We start from the raw sequence: 18,779 nt of genomic DNA, 5'->3' as shown, positions 1-18,779 counted from the left end.
CATAGCAACTGAAATAAAAATGATCAAGGGGCAGGAGTATCTTCCATAGGAGGGAAGGCTAAAGCATTTGGATTTTTTTAGTTGTGAAGGAAGATGAGTGAGGAAACCATGATAGATGCATACAATTTGTATATCATGTGCAGTATGTAGGAAGTGAACAAAGAGATTCCCCCTCCATCTCTCATAACCCTAGTATTTATTTAGTATATACTTCTCTGTGGAGTCCATGCCTAAGAATTAATATATAGAATTCAGTGTTATTCAGTGTAGTGCTTGTGTGGCTTTAAAAGGCGATTGACAAATTCTTAGACTGACAAATTTCTCATTGGCTTTGATAACTAATTGGAGCCTTCATCTTCCAGGGAAGTATGCAACCAAATATCAGTTGCTACAGGGCATCCACAGAAGCATGTGAGAAAGAGGATGCTGAACTAGTGGATCTTTACTCTTCATATGTTCCCATGATCCCATCCTCATCAGTTATTTAACCTCATTGGGATCAGAACATAAATCTTGATCGCTTGCAGACATTGGCACTTGCCCAAAAGGACTAATTAGCATTTGCTTAATTAAATATTTTTCCTTTACAAATATCTTCTGAACTATGCTTAAAAGTTATTCACAGATGGCATTTTATCTGAGTGACAAGATTAATAAGTTCTTGGCCTATGGAAACTTTGTAAAGACACGTTGACGATTCTCCCATCACTGCCTCCAATGGTGAATAGACTTTCTGTTACTGTTACAGATGGATGCAGATGGTGAAGATAAAAAGCTACGCACACGTTCAGGAGGAACCAAGGGTGAGTTAGAAGACCCCATCTACGACCCTGTGTCCATCGCACCATGAAATGTAAATTTCTGCACATGGTCCCAAATGTGTCATCAGTGAGTCTACACCTTCCTGAGGGCTCATTTTAAATCAAGCCAGGACACAAACTGCAGAGATTAGGAAGTGAAATGTTATTTAGATGTGTGGGAGAGTGGAGGTGGAAAGAAAATCTAACAAATGTACAATCATTTCGCGGAGATAATCTAAAAATCCAACTAATGCTGTTGGATAGGTTGATGCAGAATGGCATTGAACATGCAGACGGTGATTTTAATAGATATTCTCTCCCAAACGAGAACGATCCTCTTCCAATTATATGTAAACTGTGTTAATCCATGGGAATACATTTTACTGTTTTGTCTGCTTCTTGTTGAATCAAATCTGCTATCGGCAAGTTGAAAAACAAAACAAAAAACCTTAGCAATATAAAGTTGGATCTGCTTCCATCCCAAAACACTGCAATGCCCCTAATGTTTTTGTATTTATCTGTTCAAATGCACGATAAAAAAAGTTAAACTTTCGGGTTTTTCTCTCATTGGGTAAAGAACAGATGGCAATGTAATATTGAGATTAAAAGGCCCCTTAATGATCTAAACATCTGGAAAACATGATTGACTAGTCATACAACCCCTTAAGGAAAATAACTTTTTATTATAATTGTTAATGCTTTTTGTGACCCTTGATTGTGAGTGGGAAATGGGCATATGTAAAATAAAAGAGGGATATTTTACCTAAAGTTGAAGCAGATTTTAGTTATGAAGTTTGTAGCTAAACTTAAATGACTAGATGTAATGCTAACAAGTCTAATTTGCCAGTGCAATTAATTAACCACATATGCCCTAAGGGTGTTTTTACACATGACTCTCTAAAGTGCCTTTGAAGTATCTATTTACTTATGCCATGTATGAATGTTGCTAATGCAGTATAGATGAGTCCATTTTTAAATCAAGTGTATATCCGAAGCAAATAGTAGCAAAAAATGATTCAACCATTACTTGCGGAAATGCCCTATGAGCAGCACAGAGCTAGAAGAGAATGGGAAGTCAGCTACTCAGATAGCAGAGCCAGATCTGATTTCACAGGCATCCTTGTTATCTGTGTAGGTATGTGGGGGACCAGGAGAGGATAAAACAAGCGATCTATGTAGACTGCAATGCACAGCCCATTGTTGTCTTGTTCCATGGGCACTTGAGGGTCACATGGAAGGTCAAGAGGAGGTCACAGTAAGCAAGGTTAGGTCAAGATAGGCAAATCAAGTCACATCAGGCCAAGTTAGGTCAGGGCAGAGAAAGTCCCATTGGGGCAAACACTGTTATACAGAGAGCAGACAAACAGGACCATAACAGCTTCAAGGGAGCCCTGGCAGCTGAAACTATCCCCTATGAAGGTAACTATAGGTAAAATTTATCCCAGTAGGCTGACAATATCTATAGTAAATCTATAGTCTATGCTTCTCTAGAAGGGGTGACTGGTCTGTTAAATGCTATGATTTGCCCACATTCCAACTAGCCATGACTCCTCATAACATTTTGGGCAAACAAAGAGAATACTTTGACCATTTAGGACTGTTTAGAACTACTTCACACATTCTTATACTGTATGGAAAGCACTTGCCACATAAGAAGTAATGAATAATCACAAAGTAAGTGTTCATTTCACTCTGTACAGCAATCCCTACACAAGGAGGGGGGTCAGATTTTAATGACCCAACCTTGTGAACTGAGGTGCCCACATTGCACCCATATTGCTGGGAGCTGATCATGTGGGACTTTCCTATGGGCTCAGCACCCCGCACCTAGTGGGATGCCAACTCCATGGCTGGAAGCTGCTATTCTGCTCACAATATTGGGTCATTTAAATGTTACCCAAGATACACAGAAGCTGTTTATAGCAAAGTGGCTTGCAGATGGTTATAGTGATGGGATCCTTAATTTGGGCTACTTTTCTGTGCTAATACAATGTATTCAGTGATTCTTTTTTTTATTAAAAAATTATTGGCTGATTAATCACTATACCAAAGGATAGCTGGAAGTCTTTATTCAAATAGGAAAAGAACTGCCGCTTAGTGGTAGAGCAGATGCTTTGCAAACAGAAGGTCCCAGGTTCAATCCCTGGATCTCCAGGTGTTGCTGGGAAAGACTGCTGTCTGATACCCTGGGGAGCAGTTTCCAGCATAGACAATGCAGTACTGAGTTAGATGTGCCAATGGTCTGATTCAGTGTATAGCTTGCTATCTTCCTAAATGACAAAATTTAAATAATCTATCTCTGAGATGTGTCAAAATAAGTGTACCAAAGGTAAAGGTAAGGCAAGATTTTGACACACCCTGAAGGATCAAAAAACTTTCCACCTGAAATGCATGACTGTACAAAATTCGTTTTAACACAGCTGCTTTGCAGATGGCTGTTTTTCAGAAAATATTAAATCTGTTTTTACTCCTATTACTCCTCCTGCCACCAGCCAAAAGCATTCAGATGTTGTATATATTCAACTGCAAGGGAATAAGGGATTTAAATCACCCAATCTCCCTTCACTGTCATTAAAAAAAAAAATTCCACAGGCCTTTCAATAACAAAAGCCTGAAATGGTGAAGGCAAGATTTAGATAGAAAGATAGATAGACGTTATTTTAAGAGCCCACCCCGCCTCCCCCGGCAGCATTTCTATATAGTTCAGTGAGATCAGGATCAATCCCCAAATGAAGTGAGTAATTGCAACAGCATAATGAAGTTACTGCTGCATATCTGAACATTGTAGTGAGCCTCCATTAGATCAAGTCTGCAGGGAGCTACTGACTAACTGGCTGGGTTTCATTTAGCAGTTTCTAATCAGAGTTAATGCACTGCCATACTTTCTTTAAACATTTAAAAGGTGATCTCTCTCATTTAGCAAGCTAGTTAAACATATTTAGGGCTTAAAATGCCTCTCTCTTGCACACACAGGCTTCATAGAGCAACAGGATTTCCCCAGAAGTGGGACAACGGATGTTGCCTGTGCAACATGAGTAATCTTTAGAACCACCTGTTGGCTGTTTCAATATGCTGCATAGCCTTGTGTGGGCAGGTATTTGTAAACACCAGCTTTCCTCATTCCCAAATCAAATTATCACTTAGGAAAAGAAAATGTTCTCACTGCACATCCAATTAAAAAAGAAGAAGGAAAGGTACAGTGGCTTTTCCCCCCTGCTGGAGATCATCTTCCTTGTGTGCTGAGTTGTTTTGAGTTTTTGTTTTTTAACAGATAAGTAACCATGGGAATTGAACATCAACTTTAGCAGTTGCCAAGAGCAGCAATAATCCTGTGGTTAGGGAGAAATAAAGAGTCACCTGTGTTCTCCCAGGTTTTCATCTCTCATCAGAAATAGGCAGGTGCACAGAAGTTTAAATGTAAACTGATGCAGTCTTCCCTTCTTTTACCAACAGCACACGTGGATTCGATAGCACAGGAGCTCAGGTAAGATTCAAGAAGCTTTAGCTTTGTCACAAGAAGTGCTGTTATATCCCACATTTATTGCATCTCTTACGAACATAGCCAGGACAGATGGTGTGTTCACAATAATTAACTTGAATTGGGATATTTTAACGTGCCTGTAAGCTTTCTAAAGTTCACCAGAACAATATTGTAACCTATCAAGAGGTCCTTGCATGAGGAAAACTTCACAGAGATCCAGGCTGGTCAATCTGTGGCCTTCCACAGTGCTAACTAGGTTTTGGAAAGGAGGAGGGAGGACTCTCGTACCCTATCAGAGCCTTCACCACTGCTTTTCCAAACCAAACACTTACAAGGCCTTGGGAAGGAGGCAGGAAGGCTCTCCTTTGGCCCCTGCACCCTGTGTGTGGAAATTGGTTGTGCTGCCCTAAATCCGCCTCTGTTTTAGGTAGCACTGGCTGGGGGAGAAGGAATTTCTTTGCCCTTCAAGTTCTATCCCAGATAGTTCTGGTGTGTGTCTTGAGTGTGTCTCGAAGCTACGAACATGAGTTTGACCAAACTGCGGGAGGCAGTGGAAGACAGGAGTGCCTGGCGTGCTCTGGTCCATGGGGTCACGAAGAGTTGGACACGACTAAACAACAACAAGTGTCTTGAGTTGGGTTGGAAGTAGACCTCTCATGTTTTCTTGACCTGCCCTCTGTTATTGTAAGTAGGCAGTTTTGTAAGTAGGCAGCTGAGCATTAAAATACACACACTCCAGTTCTGTTAACTAGATGGGCTGGACTATTCCTCTTCTGGTGGCTGCCACTTTAAATTATTTCTGATTGTTATTTTATTATTTCATATGCCCAGCAGAATTTAGTGGGGAGAAATATCTCCAGTGGGGAGAGTAGGAGGGGAAGGAGCAGTGCCACAGACCTGGTCTACTTACAGCAGCGTTACCACTGTAAAGCAGGATAATGGGGAGAAAGGTCAGGGTGGTGGGAACACCAAACTGGCTTTTCCAGTGCCACACTACCCCATCCCACTGCTGCCTCATCGTAGTACGCAGCAAACCTGTTCTACCAAGGAGACTCCCTCTGTGGTCAGAACCCCCAATGAGTGGACAGTGGTGGGACCAAGTAACAGGAATGTATTGGAAGGCAGTGGAACTAGCATGAGTGTCCATGCTCTCCCCTCGTGAAATAGGAGAGGAATGAATGCCTATGCAGGGCTTGAAAAGTGTGACGATCCCACCAGGATTTCATCGTTTCAGAGTGTATTGGCTAAACCTTACAGAGGTTTCTTATCCATAGCTACCATAAGTTGTTTCAAATGTTTGTTTATACTATTTGTGGTAAGGATATTCGTGTTTCGTGTAGAGCCACCTTTCTACAAGGGTATTATGATATGATGAATAAGGATATTCGTGTTTCGTGTAGAGCCACCTTTCTGCAAGGGTATTATGATATGATGAACATATTCATGGCAAGTGAGTGGCACAGGATTGAATCCTATGGAAGCTCACAACACTGATCCCATGGTGAAGAGCAGCAGCTGCCTATCACCCTTTCTACAATCAACTAAATAGAAGGAGTGAGGCAGCAGGCCAACAGCACTATCAGTCATGACGAAGGATGCCAATAGTCTTGCAGCAGTAGAATGAACATCTGGCCATACTCCATAGACTTTAGGGCATAGATCACCCTTCGGGGGAATATTTTATCTGAGACAACTGGTGCCTGGGTTCGTAGCACAGGGGATTAAATACGTGCTGGTATCATTCTTCATTAATCTGCATTATATCATATTAATATGCGAGGGACCATCATGGTTATGAGACAAGGCCAGCTTGCCCATTCAGTGGAATTGAGTGATATATATTTTTCCGAGCTCTACCACTTCAGATTGCAGGTAGTTGGGGAGGATTTAATGGTTCAAAATTTCCTATTTCTTTTTTTTTTTGGGGGGGGGGATGTTCTGTACATACAAAATTAGCCTATTAGGTAGAAATAAAAGCTGAACTCCTTCCCCTCAGGTGGTGGTTTTAGGAAATGGGTGCATGATTTTATCATTTATTTCTTTACCACTTGATTGTAATAAAAACCTCTAAGCAGTTTACAAGAAATATTTAAAATATCAACAACAATTAAAACATTTTAAAACTATTGAAATTAACAGTAAAAATATTCAGACACATCAACACCTACATACTTGGATAGGCTTGCCTAAAGGAAAATGGTTTAAGCAGGCACTGGCAAGAGCTAAGCAAAGATGCCTACCTAATTTTGGAGGTTTCACCACTGGATCATGTTGCTGTGGTTCAGGGGAAGAAGAGTGTTTATTTTGAATGCCACCCATTTGGGCCAAGCAACAAGTGACATGAAATGCCAACCCCCATTCGCCACCTGAGAAGTGGGAGGTGGAGATGTGTGTCAATTTCCATTTCTCTATTATTTTTACAATCTTAATCTCAGTTCTCCACATTTCCACATCAGTTTGCTTTTTTAAAAAAGTCCTCATACAAATTCACAAGTGTTGTTTACTATGAATTTCTCCTAAATAGATTTTTGTCTAATATACACATTTTTGTGTAAAGCAATTTCCCTACTCTAATGTATTTTTGATATGCTGTTTTCCCTAATCAGTGCAATTTTATGCACACTTTAGCCTAGTATATGAATTTTTGTACACATTGTCTGACTGCAGAACAGCATTGCATAATTCACAGAACTGCAAATTTCAAGGATGGCTGTGTTCATGTATTCTTTGGAAAATGCTAATTTGGTAGGTTCGCTTTTAAATGTCAACTGAATCAAATTTATCCCCCATCTCTAGTGAGAGGTGAATTGGGAGGAGGCAATTATCGCTGCCTTAAAGCATTCCAGCAATGGTGCCAACTGTGTGGGCAGCTGATGTGTAGACTGTGGCTATGAGACCTCAAGTACCCCAAGTAGCTTTGAGTGAATTTTCCTAGCTTGATTTGGAGGTGTGTTCCCCCCCCAAAAAAACAGTTCCATTTCACACTCCTGATAATCAATGGGGAAATGATGGGGTGTCCCCTCGGCCTCCATGGTCTCACTGGAGGAATTCAGCACCCATGGCACAATGAATCTTGAAACATAGTCCCCCCCCCCCAAGTGAACATTACAAGTTGGACAATGTCACATTCTGAGCTGGGTTATTACAGTTTGGCAAATCCACTCCACTTCCTAGTGGGGAGGAGTTGTGGTGGACCACGTGGCCACCCACTCCCCTCTGGGGGCAGGGAACTAAGTCCCACATCACCCGGAGGTTCCCAACCACGTCATTTGCCAGCCAGCCAATCCGTTGGTTGGGGGGGTGCGTGGCCGGGCCCCATTTAAACTGAGGCGCGAGCCAGAGAGCTTCCTCTTGGCTCGCTTCCTCAATCTCTTCGCACAGTTCCTTGGCTTCACTCCGCGGACTCTTTCCTCAGCTTTCTGCTGCGGCATTGGTTGATCTTATGATGGGGGAGGTGTGGCTATCACCTGCCTCTCCAAGCTTAAGGGTATTCCGTTAAAGGAATCCGGGCATGTGGATCTTGTCCGAAGCCTGGAGTGGGGCTAGGGCCATGCCACGACTCCGCCGGGAACCCAGGGGCAGCTCGAGTTGGTTTGCATCGACAAGGCTCCCCCTACCGATGGTTGATCCTTACTGGACTCCCTGCATGACGGGCAGGAGTCCGATATAGTTGGGTCAATTCCAATGCCTACGCTAATACCGCTCACATTCTGTAGCCAATAAAGTTGTACCCTATATTTGCCCAATAACATTAACCTAATATCCGTGTCCTTGTGTCTTATTCATCAATGAGGAGGTGGTTTGCGGGTCTTGATATGCAACACCATTATCCACAATGGCTTTTCACATTTTTGGAGTTGTCACAGCTGGCATTTTAAAGCAGTAAACTGTGTGGCAAAGTGTGGTAAATTACATACTTTGGTATTTTACCCTGAAGTTATGTCAGTACAGAGCACTAGTAATTATAATGAGGTTACTCTACATTGCATGCCATTCATGATGTTAATAAAGGATTTATGCTAAAATTCACCTGTCCTTATTACTATATCCTGTATGTCAACCATTCATATCATCATTAATTAAACTAGTTATAAATTTAAACCATTACTGTAATAAACTTTATAGGCCTGCAGTCTTTTGGGATCCTCCCTTGTTTCTTTCTTGTCCATCTTTTAAATCTTTCCTTAATTACCTACATCTAAAAGCCAGGGATACAGTTTTGATAACATCCAGTAATTCTAATAGCCTTATCTAGTAAAGTGACAATTTAATGACACCCTTTTCTGTTACTGCTAGTAGATAGTTCTGTTCTGTAGGATTTTCTGACATGCAGGTTAAGGCACACATGACATGATAGCCACTTGCCTGCACTTATGGTGTACCACTACCATGAGCAAATAAGTTTATATAAGAGGTGATGGGATCCTCTGAGCACATTGGGTGTTAGTTTGTACATGGGACATTGGCTGGGTCACGATTAAACTCCAAGTAGGGAAGTTCTATGTTCAGTATCACTGAACATAGGTTTACTCACTGCAATGGTAGATTGCCATCCATTCCAACTACGGTTGCCATCCATTCATAAATAAATAAATGACCAGAGTTCCACCTTCTGGACTCTTTCCAAAGATTCAGAGGTCTGTACCTCTGAGGCCTCACCTAGGACCAGAAGTTTTTATTTAAAAACATGGTCATGGTTTGTTAAGGCTTTGCATGCCCACACATATATAGTACCTAGACCAAGAAAGTGGGAAGTCTGGATAAATGCAGTCTTAGTTCAGTGCAAACCATAGCTGCCAAGTTCTCCCTTTTTTTTAAGGGAAATTCCCTTATGCTGAATAGGCTTCCTCGCGAGAAATGGGAAAACTTGGCAGCTATGGTGCAAACAGAGAGTGAAACATAATTTCTGAAATGGGGAAATCATCTTATTTCTTTATGTATGCAGGCACTGAAGACCAACGCCAGGCTGTACGCATGCCGAGGCCTTCAGGCCTCCTGGAGCTCAGGAGCTTCATCTGCATAACAAAAGACAGAGAGGATTCTAAAACCCTCCAATAACATTGTTAGTAGCTGGCAGGCAGCCAATAGGGCCAGTGTTGTGATTCGCTAATTGCAGCATTAAGGTGACCTATCACAGTGTGTTTTGCCTGGGCTGGCTTAAGGTATATATATCCCAGGCAAGTGCCCCTGTTTGTCTTTCTTGTTCTTCTTGTTCCTGATGTTCCAATAAATCCTTTTTGAGCTGAATCTTGGTCTTGGGTTATGCCTGACCCCACCTACACTTCATTGTTTAGCTAACTTGCATTGCAAAACAAAGGAATCAATAATTTTGAAGTTAACTTTGACGCAGCGAAGACAACAGTGTGCAATTTAATGTAGAGTGCTGCCTTTAGGTTTTTTTGTTGTTGTAATAAAATAAGCAGCACCTCATTAGTACAGAATTATCACCAGATTGTAAAAATAGGTTCCAGACATTTTATTTAAAATTTTAATGAATGTTCTTTAGCTATTTTCATAGTAAAATGCCAAACACCAAAAAACCTGGTACAATAAACTAGTAAATACCATTGCCTTGTCCAAAATAATCTCATTGCCCCCCACACCCAATAAATTACTAGCCATGGGCCTTCAGGAAGGATAAATGTTCCAATCTCAAGAGTCTTCATGGTATATTATAACTTTTCAGTGGGCTTTTTTTTTTATAAAAAAAAGGCAGGCTTGTTTTAAAAAGCAGTGACCCAGTTCCTATAGCACCTTGTTTTCAGTGCAGTCTTTAACATGTCCTGGTAGGCGTGCCCTATTGAATTCAATGAAACTTACTCTCAGGTAAGTGGGGTTAGGATTGCAGCCTAAGGCTTCTTAGCAAACAGTGTGCATTTGTTGTCCATCCAAAGATATTTCACCCCCCCCCCCCCAGGTTTCATAATGAACTCAAGGCACGCATAGATTTCATTATAGCTGCATGCCTTCTCCTGGGTTATTACCAACTTCCTATCATTCTGGCCTTTTTACATGCTTCTTTTTATTTCCTCAGCCATTTCACAGTTGAATCGTTCCTTTTGGTCAGGTGGCCTATAACATTAGTTTACTGTCTGAAACATCTCCAGCCTCAAAGCATAATGACTCAACAGCATTACCCATTTCTCCCCAGCCTCCTCTTAGAAGGACTAATAAATTCTCTTTTCCCAACAAGGCTATACCACCTCCCCTGCTTCCGATGTTATTTATTTTATTTTATTTTATTTTAAAAGAAGCTACCCCTTTGATATTGAAATTCCGGCCTGATTCCAATTACATCATAACATATTTTCTTCTGAGTTATTATGTATACCCCTCGTCCTAGCACCATCTCACTTTCTTCTTCGCCAAGCCTTTCATTTGTATGTTTGCACACTTTAATAACCTTCATGCTGCTATTTTGCCCTAAAATTAGTCTTAATCAATCCTGATTTCCCTCTTTTATCTTCATTGCCATCCAATGCTTTATATGTACTCCTTTCATCTCTGTTTGGTCAGCGTGCTTGCCCTGACGTCACACAAGAGTAGATTAAGCTAAACTCCTTCTCAGGACTTCAGTTGGGATGGAGAGAGGAATTAGTTCTACGTTGCTGGGGATAGTAAATTGATTAATATCAATATTAAAATATAAAACATAAATACTAGCATTAAACATAGTAGTAGTATTACCCTGAGGCTAATTAGTTGACTGACCTAGCAATAATGATGAGGGACTGGTAACAAGTCCTGGAGGTTTTCAGGCCTGAAATTTCCAAGTCCTGAACCATTGGCTAAGTAGCCAGTCAATACATATTAGTGCTTGCAGATGCATAATAGTATAAATTTGGTGCTGGTCTTTTCTTTGACAACATCCCAAGAGTTGTTTGTCAACCCTACTCACGGTATACTCATCAGACTACCAGTCCAGGGTGCCACAACTATTATCTGAGATCCTATAACTTTATATGTATTCAGTGTATTAGGCTCAAGAGCAATGGGCAGAGGGGATGGTACCACAGATCTGACCACCTGGCATCAGTATCACTGCCACATACTTGGCTGGTGATGGAGCAGGGCAGCAATGAGGAAGGACACCTTGGACACACCAGCAGAGCGAATCTGGTGCTTCTGCCTGAACTGGCCTGACTTCACCTTGTACCTCTGCACTAATTGCTCCTGAATAGCCTACATGGTTTTATGGCATATTAAAGCTCCCTGTATCTAATTTAGCCTATATCTACATCCACTCTTAGCTTAAGTACTTTTATATCTCAGCAAATTCTATTCAGGTCAAACTCTATTCACTGGTGACTCAAAAGGATTTCAGTGTAATTCTCTCACCTAAAAAAAAAATTAGGCTGGCACTAGAGAAAGACATGTCCCACTCCATTGTGAGGATTCATGTGTTGGCACAACCAGTGCTTTATTTAAGATGATAAGATGAGGTGCCAGTACTCATGTATTGAGAAAAGTGCTAAATGGCTGCCATGGGCAGCAAAGAAGAGGCACTGGTACTCTGTACCAGTGAGTATTTTTGCACAAAAAAGCTATGGCTGCCAAACATCTTGGCGTCTTCAAGTCACTGGTTTTAGTTTTTAGCCTCCTTGGGTTTCATTTCATTGCCTAGCAAAAATGTCTCCAGTATCCAAAAAGTTGACTTGTACCACTATTTCATTAGAAGTACTGTATGCTCATATCAGAAATTGTGAGAATGAGTTATATTCACTCCTGATTCATAAAAAAATATCCATCCATTTTATGACTCCGATTCACCAATAACCTTGACAGCTGAACCAGTGTTCCATGACAACAAGCAGACCATTGATAAATAGCAACAAAACTATTAGAGGTTGAATTTATGAGATGAGTAATAGGGATGCTAAATTATAGGCTTACTGTTTGACAAACTACAGCTTGACATATATTTGCAAATGCATAATATGCATCTTGGAGAGAGAAAAACTTATCGAACCTCATGACCCCTTGGCACATTGTACAGAAACAGTACAATTGCTTTCCATGGGACTGTGTTTTACAGTGCCCCCCCCCCCAGTTCATAATTTCAGGACTGAAGAATTTTCTAAGAATAGTTAAAATGAGGCTTTGGTTTATATCTGTTTTTGAAATAATGACCAAAATGTATCATAGGGGGGGATTGTAACCAGTATCAGCCTTTGGAACTTAGTCAGTACAATTCTTTCAGCAACAGCATAGCATGATGGTGATATCCTGTCCCAGTGAGCATTAGAGCTGCTGCATTTTGCACTAGCTGCAAGGTCAAGGGCAGCTCAGGACAGCTCCACATAAAGCACATTGCAGTAATCTAGTCTGGTGGTTAGCAGTGCATGGAGAACTATTTCAGTGGTCAGGGTATCCCAGTCCAGAAATTGCCAAATTTGTTTTACCAGCCAAAGCTAGTAAAAGGTTCTCCTAACCACTGAGGTCACCTGGGCCTCTAGTGACAGAGATTAATGCAGGAACACCCCCAGATTGTGAACCTGCTCCTTCAGTGGGAGTATGACCTTTTCCAAAGCCGGCAATTGCCCAATTATCTAGATTCTGCAACCACTCACCTATGGCACCTCTGTCTTGCCAAGATTAAGACTCAGTTTGTTGGCCCTCATCCAGCCTACCACTGAGTCCAGGCTCTAGTCCAGGCCTTGAACAGCCTCTCCTGATTTAGATGTTACAAAGAAATAGAGCTGGGTAGTATCAGCATACTGATACCTTGCCCCAAACCTCCTAATATAGAGTTAAATAACATTGGGAATAAGATGGTACCCCACCGTATCCCTTTTTCCTCCACCAAAGTTGGTGGGGTCTTGGGGGAAATGACATATCTTGCCCATGAACTGGGGGTTAGACACTCCTAGTGTAAGTAATTAGTATGAATAATTAGAATCAGCTATAGATCAGATAATTTGTATTGCCTTTGGACAATGAGTGTGACAAAAATAAATTTTCATCCATTTTAAATTTATATTCTACAATTTTCAGATACAAAATAAAACTTATATTACTTCTCCTTTCTCTCAAGCATTATTTGTTATATTCCTTTGAGTGTTTACTTGATCGACTGTAGAAAGCAAGTTGTAGAGCTGCAAAGGGAAAGAAGGGGGTCAATAAAATGATGGGACTGAACTTTTTTTTTCTTTTTTAAAAAATATGCCCACAGATGGAAGGAAATTGAACCATTTTGTTTTGCACACATCCTTCCCACATGCTATCTGGGGTAGAGTAAAATGATGCCTACTGTGATGTAGGAATAGAAAAACCCTATCTGAATGGGAATCTAAGACCGGTCCAGAGACGCCACGCCACCCGCATCCCTGACATCTCTTTAAACATTCTATTAATTATGTTACAAATATTTTTCATGTATCCACCATAGCTGCCAAGTCTCCCGTTTTTCGCGGGAAACCCCCGGATTTTAATCCGTTTCCCGCTGTTATCCTAAATCGAAAAAAAATCCCGGAAATCCCCTGGATTTCCTACCTGCGAGGGAGGCTCCATTTTGGATGCCGCTCTGCCCATATCTGGGCGGCGGAAATCAGGCAGTGCCGGCACCGGAAGTTGCTTCTACGCATGTCTGGACATGCGTAGAAGCAACTTCCGGTGCCGCACCATTGCTGATCCCGCATTTTTCAGTGGGAGACTTGGCAGCTATGGTATCCACACTGCAAATAGTTGTAATCCACTGCCTTGTTTCAACTTGCTAACCTAACTGGCAAAGCAACTAACAAATTTTATTAAGTTTAGGGTGAAATGCTGTGCGTATGGAATATGTAGAAAAAAATCTTGGTGTGTGACTTTAATTATTTTGGTATGAGCTAATTATTATTCACATGCATGCTGCATACTCCTGTAATATGTACACCGGATAGCATTACCATATTGTTATGTGGCATTTCAGCATCTACTTTGTTACAACAGATAAATATGCTGCATAAACCTAAGCCATTTTAAATGAAGGGATTGGAAAGTATCCGTTATATTGGTTTCTTGCTTTGTGCAGCATTGTGACAGATCAAGCGAGTTCACAATTTAAGATGCACACTGGTTGTACTGTAACTTCTTCAGTAGTGCAGATCTTCACATTTGTTTCCACGTCCTTCATATTTGCAATGGTGAGTTGCCAAGAAGATGCCTTGCCAAAATGCTTTTTTAAAAAAAGAAGAAGCAAAAAGCTTAAGTTAGTCATATGCTACCATCCAAAACAATCACAATTGGAGCCAATTTAGTGCACATAAGTTACCTTGGAAGGATTAATTTATGCTGTTGAGCCTCATAATATGTGTAACCAACAGGGAGCTGTCTGGAGACAGGGATTTTTGCAAATCTTTCAGCTAGATCAATGAGCCAAATGCAAAATCTGGTAACCAGGGGCATCATGTAGATTTGTCATGCTCCCTAGGGGAGCTGGGGTCCAGCAACCAATGAGTGGATTACACTGATCCACAAATGCAGTTTTTCATCTGTGACAGATATAATATAAATGCTATTATTCATATTGCATAACTGGAAGAGAACCACCGACAATTACTATTGTTTATGCAAAAAATAAAAAGAGAGAATGGAGAATTTTGCAACAGGTGACAACAGACTTTTCAGGAAACAGAGTTCATTACATAGTCACATCCAAGCAATGCTTGTCACTGGGAGATTTTGTTAACACCCATTTGACCGAGATGCATAATCTTGTGGAAAGTGAGATACAGTACAGTTGTACATTGCCAGCAATACATTTGGTTACAGTGAACACAGTCTATGCCTATCTGTTAGGTATACAAACAAGGAATGAAAGGAGACTCAGTCCTGAGAGTATCTGTATGTGACCAGTAGAGACTGTATCTATCCAATCTCTGCATCAACCCCTTGATACAGTCAATCTAAGGTGGAGTGCCATGACTTGTATTCAACATAGTGTTAAGCACATTTCACCTTGAGCAGCAGAATGGTCTCTCCCTTTGTTTTGCCTGTGTGCCCCTACATCTATTCTGGGGGTTCTTTCAGAAATGGGGACCCAAAATTTATCAGAAAACAATTTCCCCCAGAAAAGTCCCCTGAGATCTCCTCCTCCTCCTCCTCACCTTACTCTATTTTTTGGGGGGGGGAGAAGACCACTATGAATAATTTTATTTATTGACCACCTTTTTGTGGTGGCTACTATTTCCCCCTACACTCTGTTGACAATGCTCCCTAACTCCTCTAGGTACTTTGCATTGTATTTAATGTAAAATGGTGGCCATGATTACAACACAGTTGATTCTGCTGTTGAAGGGGGAAAGCCTTTTACAGGGGAAGAAGGGAACAGAGAAAGTTGACACATGTAACTGGTAGCGCAATTTTTACATTAGCTCTTTTTATTTCAAGGAATTAGCAAACAGCTATACACCTTTCCTTATCCCCTGGGTGGATATAGTCTAGTCCACAACAGAGTAGATTAGCATATATTTAGATTAGCATATTAGTCATCTGACCAAACTGCAGGAGGCAGTGGAAGACAGGTGTGCCTGGCATGCTCTGGTCCATAGGATCAGGAAGAGTCAGGCACGACTAAATGACTAAACAAACAACAACAACAACAACAACAACAACAACAACAACAACAACAACAACAACAACAACAACAACAACGTTTACTCAAGATTAAGGTTGATTCAGGCTTTAAAAATATATGTATCCAGATTTTTGGTAGCAATTGAAAAGAAATGGTGTGGAGCTGTGTTTTGCGCTCTTTAGCTCCAACAGCTAAAACCAAATACACACAAAATATCCAGCTGTTTAGAGCTGCAATTATACTAGTCCACATAATTTCCCTTTTTTGTGTGAAAACAAAACAGTAGAGTTGTGCAATGTATTTTACAACCATTTCTTCCTTTGTTGATGTTCTCCTCCCATTAACTGTAGTGCCTACAAAAGCTCCATGGCAAAGAAGAGAAAAGCTGAAGAACAGATTTTGGGCGTTCCAGTCAACAAAAGGAAGTCCCTGTTAATGAAACCCCGTCACTACAGTCCAAGCGTGGAAGGCAAAGGGGAAAATGAGGACAAGACTGATCTGCAAGACAACAGCAATGATCTCAAAGCAGGTATCAAAGATTAGTGGCTCCAGATGAATGTAAAAAGCATCTAAGTGTTGGTGCTGACCTTCAAAGCCCTAAATGACCTTGACCCTGTATACCTGAAGGAGCAGCTCCACCCCCACCATTCAGCCCAGATGCTGAGGTCCACCTCTGGGGGCCTTCTGGTGGTACATAACTGCAAGAAGTAAAGTTACAGAGAAGTAGTGGCACCCACCCTGTGGAATGTCCTCCCATCAGATGTCAAGGAGATAAAACCTTTAGAAGACATCCGAAGGCAGCCCTGAATGGGGAAGCTTTTTAATGTTTAATATATATGTTGGTAGCTGCCCGGAGCTCGGGCAACCCATTCAAATGGACAGCATACAAATAATGCAACAATTATTATTATTATTATTATTATTATTATTATTATTATTATTATTATTATGCTAATGCTCCTGAGAGAACAAAGGGTATAACAATCTCACTAGCAATAAAAGGCAGATCGTTTGGACAAAATGTGAATAATGAGACTGAGAAATAAATAGAAATATGGTTTGTAGCCAACTAAGTCCAACTCAGAGTAGATCCACTGAAATTAGTGAGCCAAAGTTAGTCATGTCCATGGACTTCAATGGGTCTACTCTGAGTAGGCCTAGCACTGATCTGAACTTGTAACCCTTTAGATGTTGTTGGTCTTTTAACTTCCATCAGTCCCAGCCAGCATGAGCAATGACAACCAAAGGTATCAAGTCAGATTCTAATCCCTTTTTCTTAAAATCTGGGTCAGCATTAGTTTTACGTGATAATATCCATATCAGTTTCAGGTTGTATTAGCTCTCCACTGCCTAAAAGGATTATTGATGCTAATGTGCACACTACTGTATGGAAAGAAAGAAATGGGGGGGGCGCCCAGTTTGCTCATGGGCATTACTTTTGTGGAGAAGAAAAAATCATAGCAGAGAACAAGAGGACAGGAGGGCAAGCTCCACTCTTGAACCTTAATAAACACGGAAGAACAAGCTGGAAAGCTGTGGCAAGAACAAATTGCATCGGCACCACAGTTGAAATTAATTATACAATACTGTGCTGAAAACACAAATGAAGAAAGGTGAACTTTTAGCACAGCCAATCCACAGAAGGCTTGTGAATAAGAATGGGGAAAATCCACTAGCTTTTTGAAAAACACATGCGCTCAGGAAATTTGCCACTATTATAACCATACCGGTGGGGGGGGGGAGAGAGAAGCAGCTTCTTTCTCAGCATTATTTAATATTGCTTGTTTCCCAATATTTGCCACAAGCAGTTAATATGTGAGTAATATTAATATTTTGTCTAGGCTCGCAATACTTCTATATGTCGTCAATCAATCTTGATGACTGGATTCAAGATAATTCTCTAATATACGTAATCCAAAAAATATCTGCCACCTAGAAGAGTTACTTTTTGACCTGTTCATTGGGGGGGGGGGGTGAGATCACCTTATCATGTTGCTCTGAATCATGCTTCCAGTTTTTCATCTTAATGTCTAATACTACAAGCACCTTTTTCTGAGAATTGGCACATGGGCAAACCACACTCTTTCCCTACCCTGCCTTTGATTTTACAGCCTAATGTGCAGAGGACAAATGGGACTGTGCCTCTAAAAAATAACAACAGAAATAAAGTTGCAATGGAGTTGTGCAAGCCAGGCACCAACAAAACAAGTGCATGGTAAAACATTTCAAGGAAAGGGACACATCTTCCGGTCTAGGGCCCAAGAAAACCTCCAAGAAATAACTAATAAATATTTTCCTTTAATGTATAACAAACAGTTGAACCAAACAATTAGATAAACTGGAAATGACCCAAAATGCTAACAGTTTGGCAGCCGTAAAGTGAAATGCATTGTGATGGCACATGTGCATTTGTGTCTCCTCCCCCCTTCCACAATAATCTGCACTTAATAGGAATATTTTAAACTATGTAGCTAAGCAACAGAGGTAATTGTTGCTTTCTAGAGCTTTTGTTAGGCACTCCACCATAGTCCAAATATGCATAATTAGGTATAATGTCTATAAATCATTATTGTACACATGTGGGTCGTTAAGTGGATTGAGAGAATAGTTCAATGAATTGGACATATTCACTGAAAATGCTTTTTATTTGTTTTCTGTAGTTGATAATACTTTGAAATTATGATAACCCTTTACACTTTCTCTTAATAGCTCACTGTTGTTGAGACAAAACTTCATTTGCATTTTTAGATGATATTTAATTTATGATTTAAACCCAGAGTTGGTCTGACATGGATTCTGCAAAGAACCAGACTGTCTTATCTATTTTATTGTAAGCTTGTTTATCTCAGTTTTCCCCCTTCTAGGAAGTAAAACGTAGACCATTCCAGTTTATGTTGAATACATCCCAACTAAAGAATGCACCCTATAATCAGCATTATTG

At 40.7% G+C, this 18,779-nt stretch overlaps 1 protein-coding gene across 1 annotated transcript in view; it reads left to right on the top strand.

Annotated features, from left to right (window-relative positions):
• Positions 1-643: 643 nt before the first annotated feature.
• ST18 (ST18 C2H2C-type zinc finger transcription factor) overlaps positions 644-18,779 on the top strand; it is a 66,399-nt gene continuing 48,263 nt past the window's right edge. The window contains 3 exon segments of the mRNA XM_088675488.1: positions 644-803; positions 4,254-4,284; positions 16,189-16,367. Coding sequence (XP_088531614.1) covers positions 749-803; positions 4,254-4,284; positions 16,189-16,367 — 265 coding nt within the window. The 5' untranslated portion in view covers positions 644-748.

This window comes from Zootoca vivipara, chromosome 8 (genome assembly GCF_965207765.1).
Source record: "Zootoca vivipara chromosome 8, rZooViv2.hap1.1, whole genome shotgun sequence".
NCBI lineage: Eukaryota > Metazoa > Chordata > Lepidosauria > Squamata > Lacertidae > Zootoca > Zootoca vivipara.
This window is presented reverse-complemented; position numbering and strand designations above follow the sequence as displayed.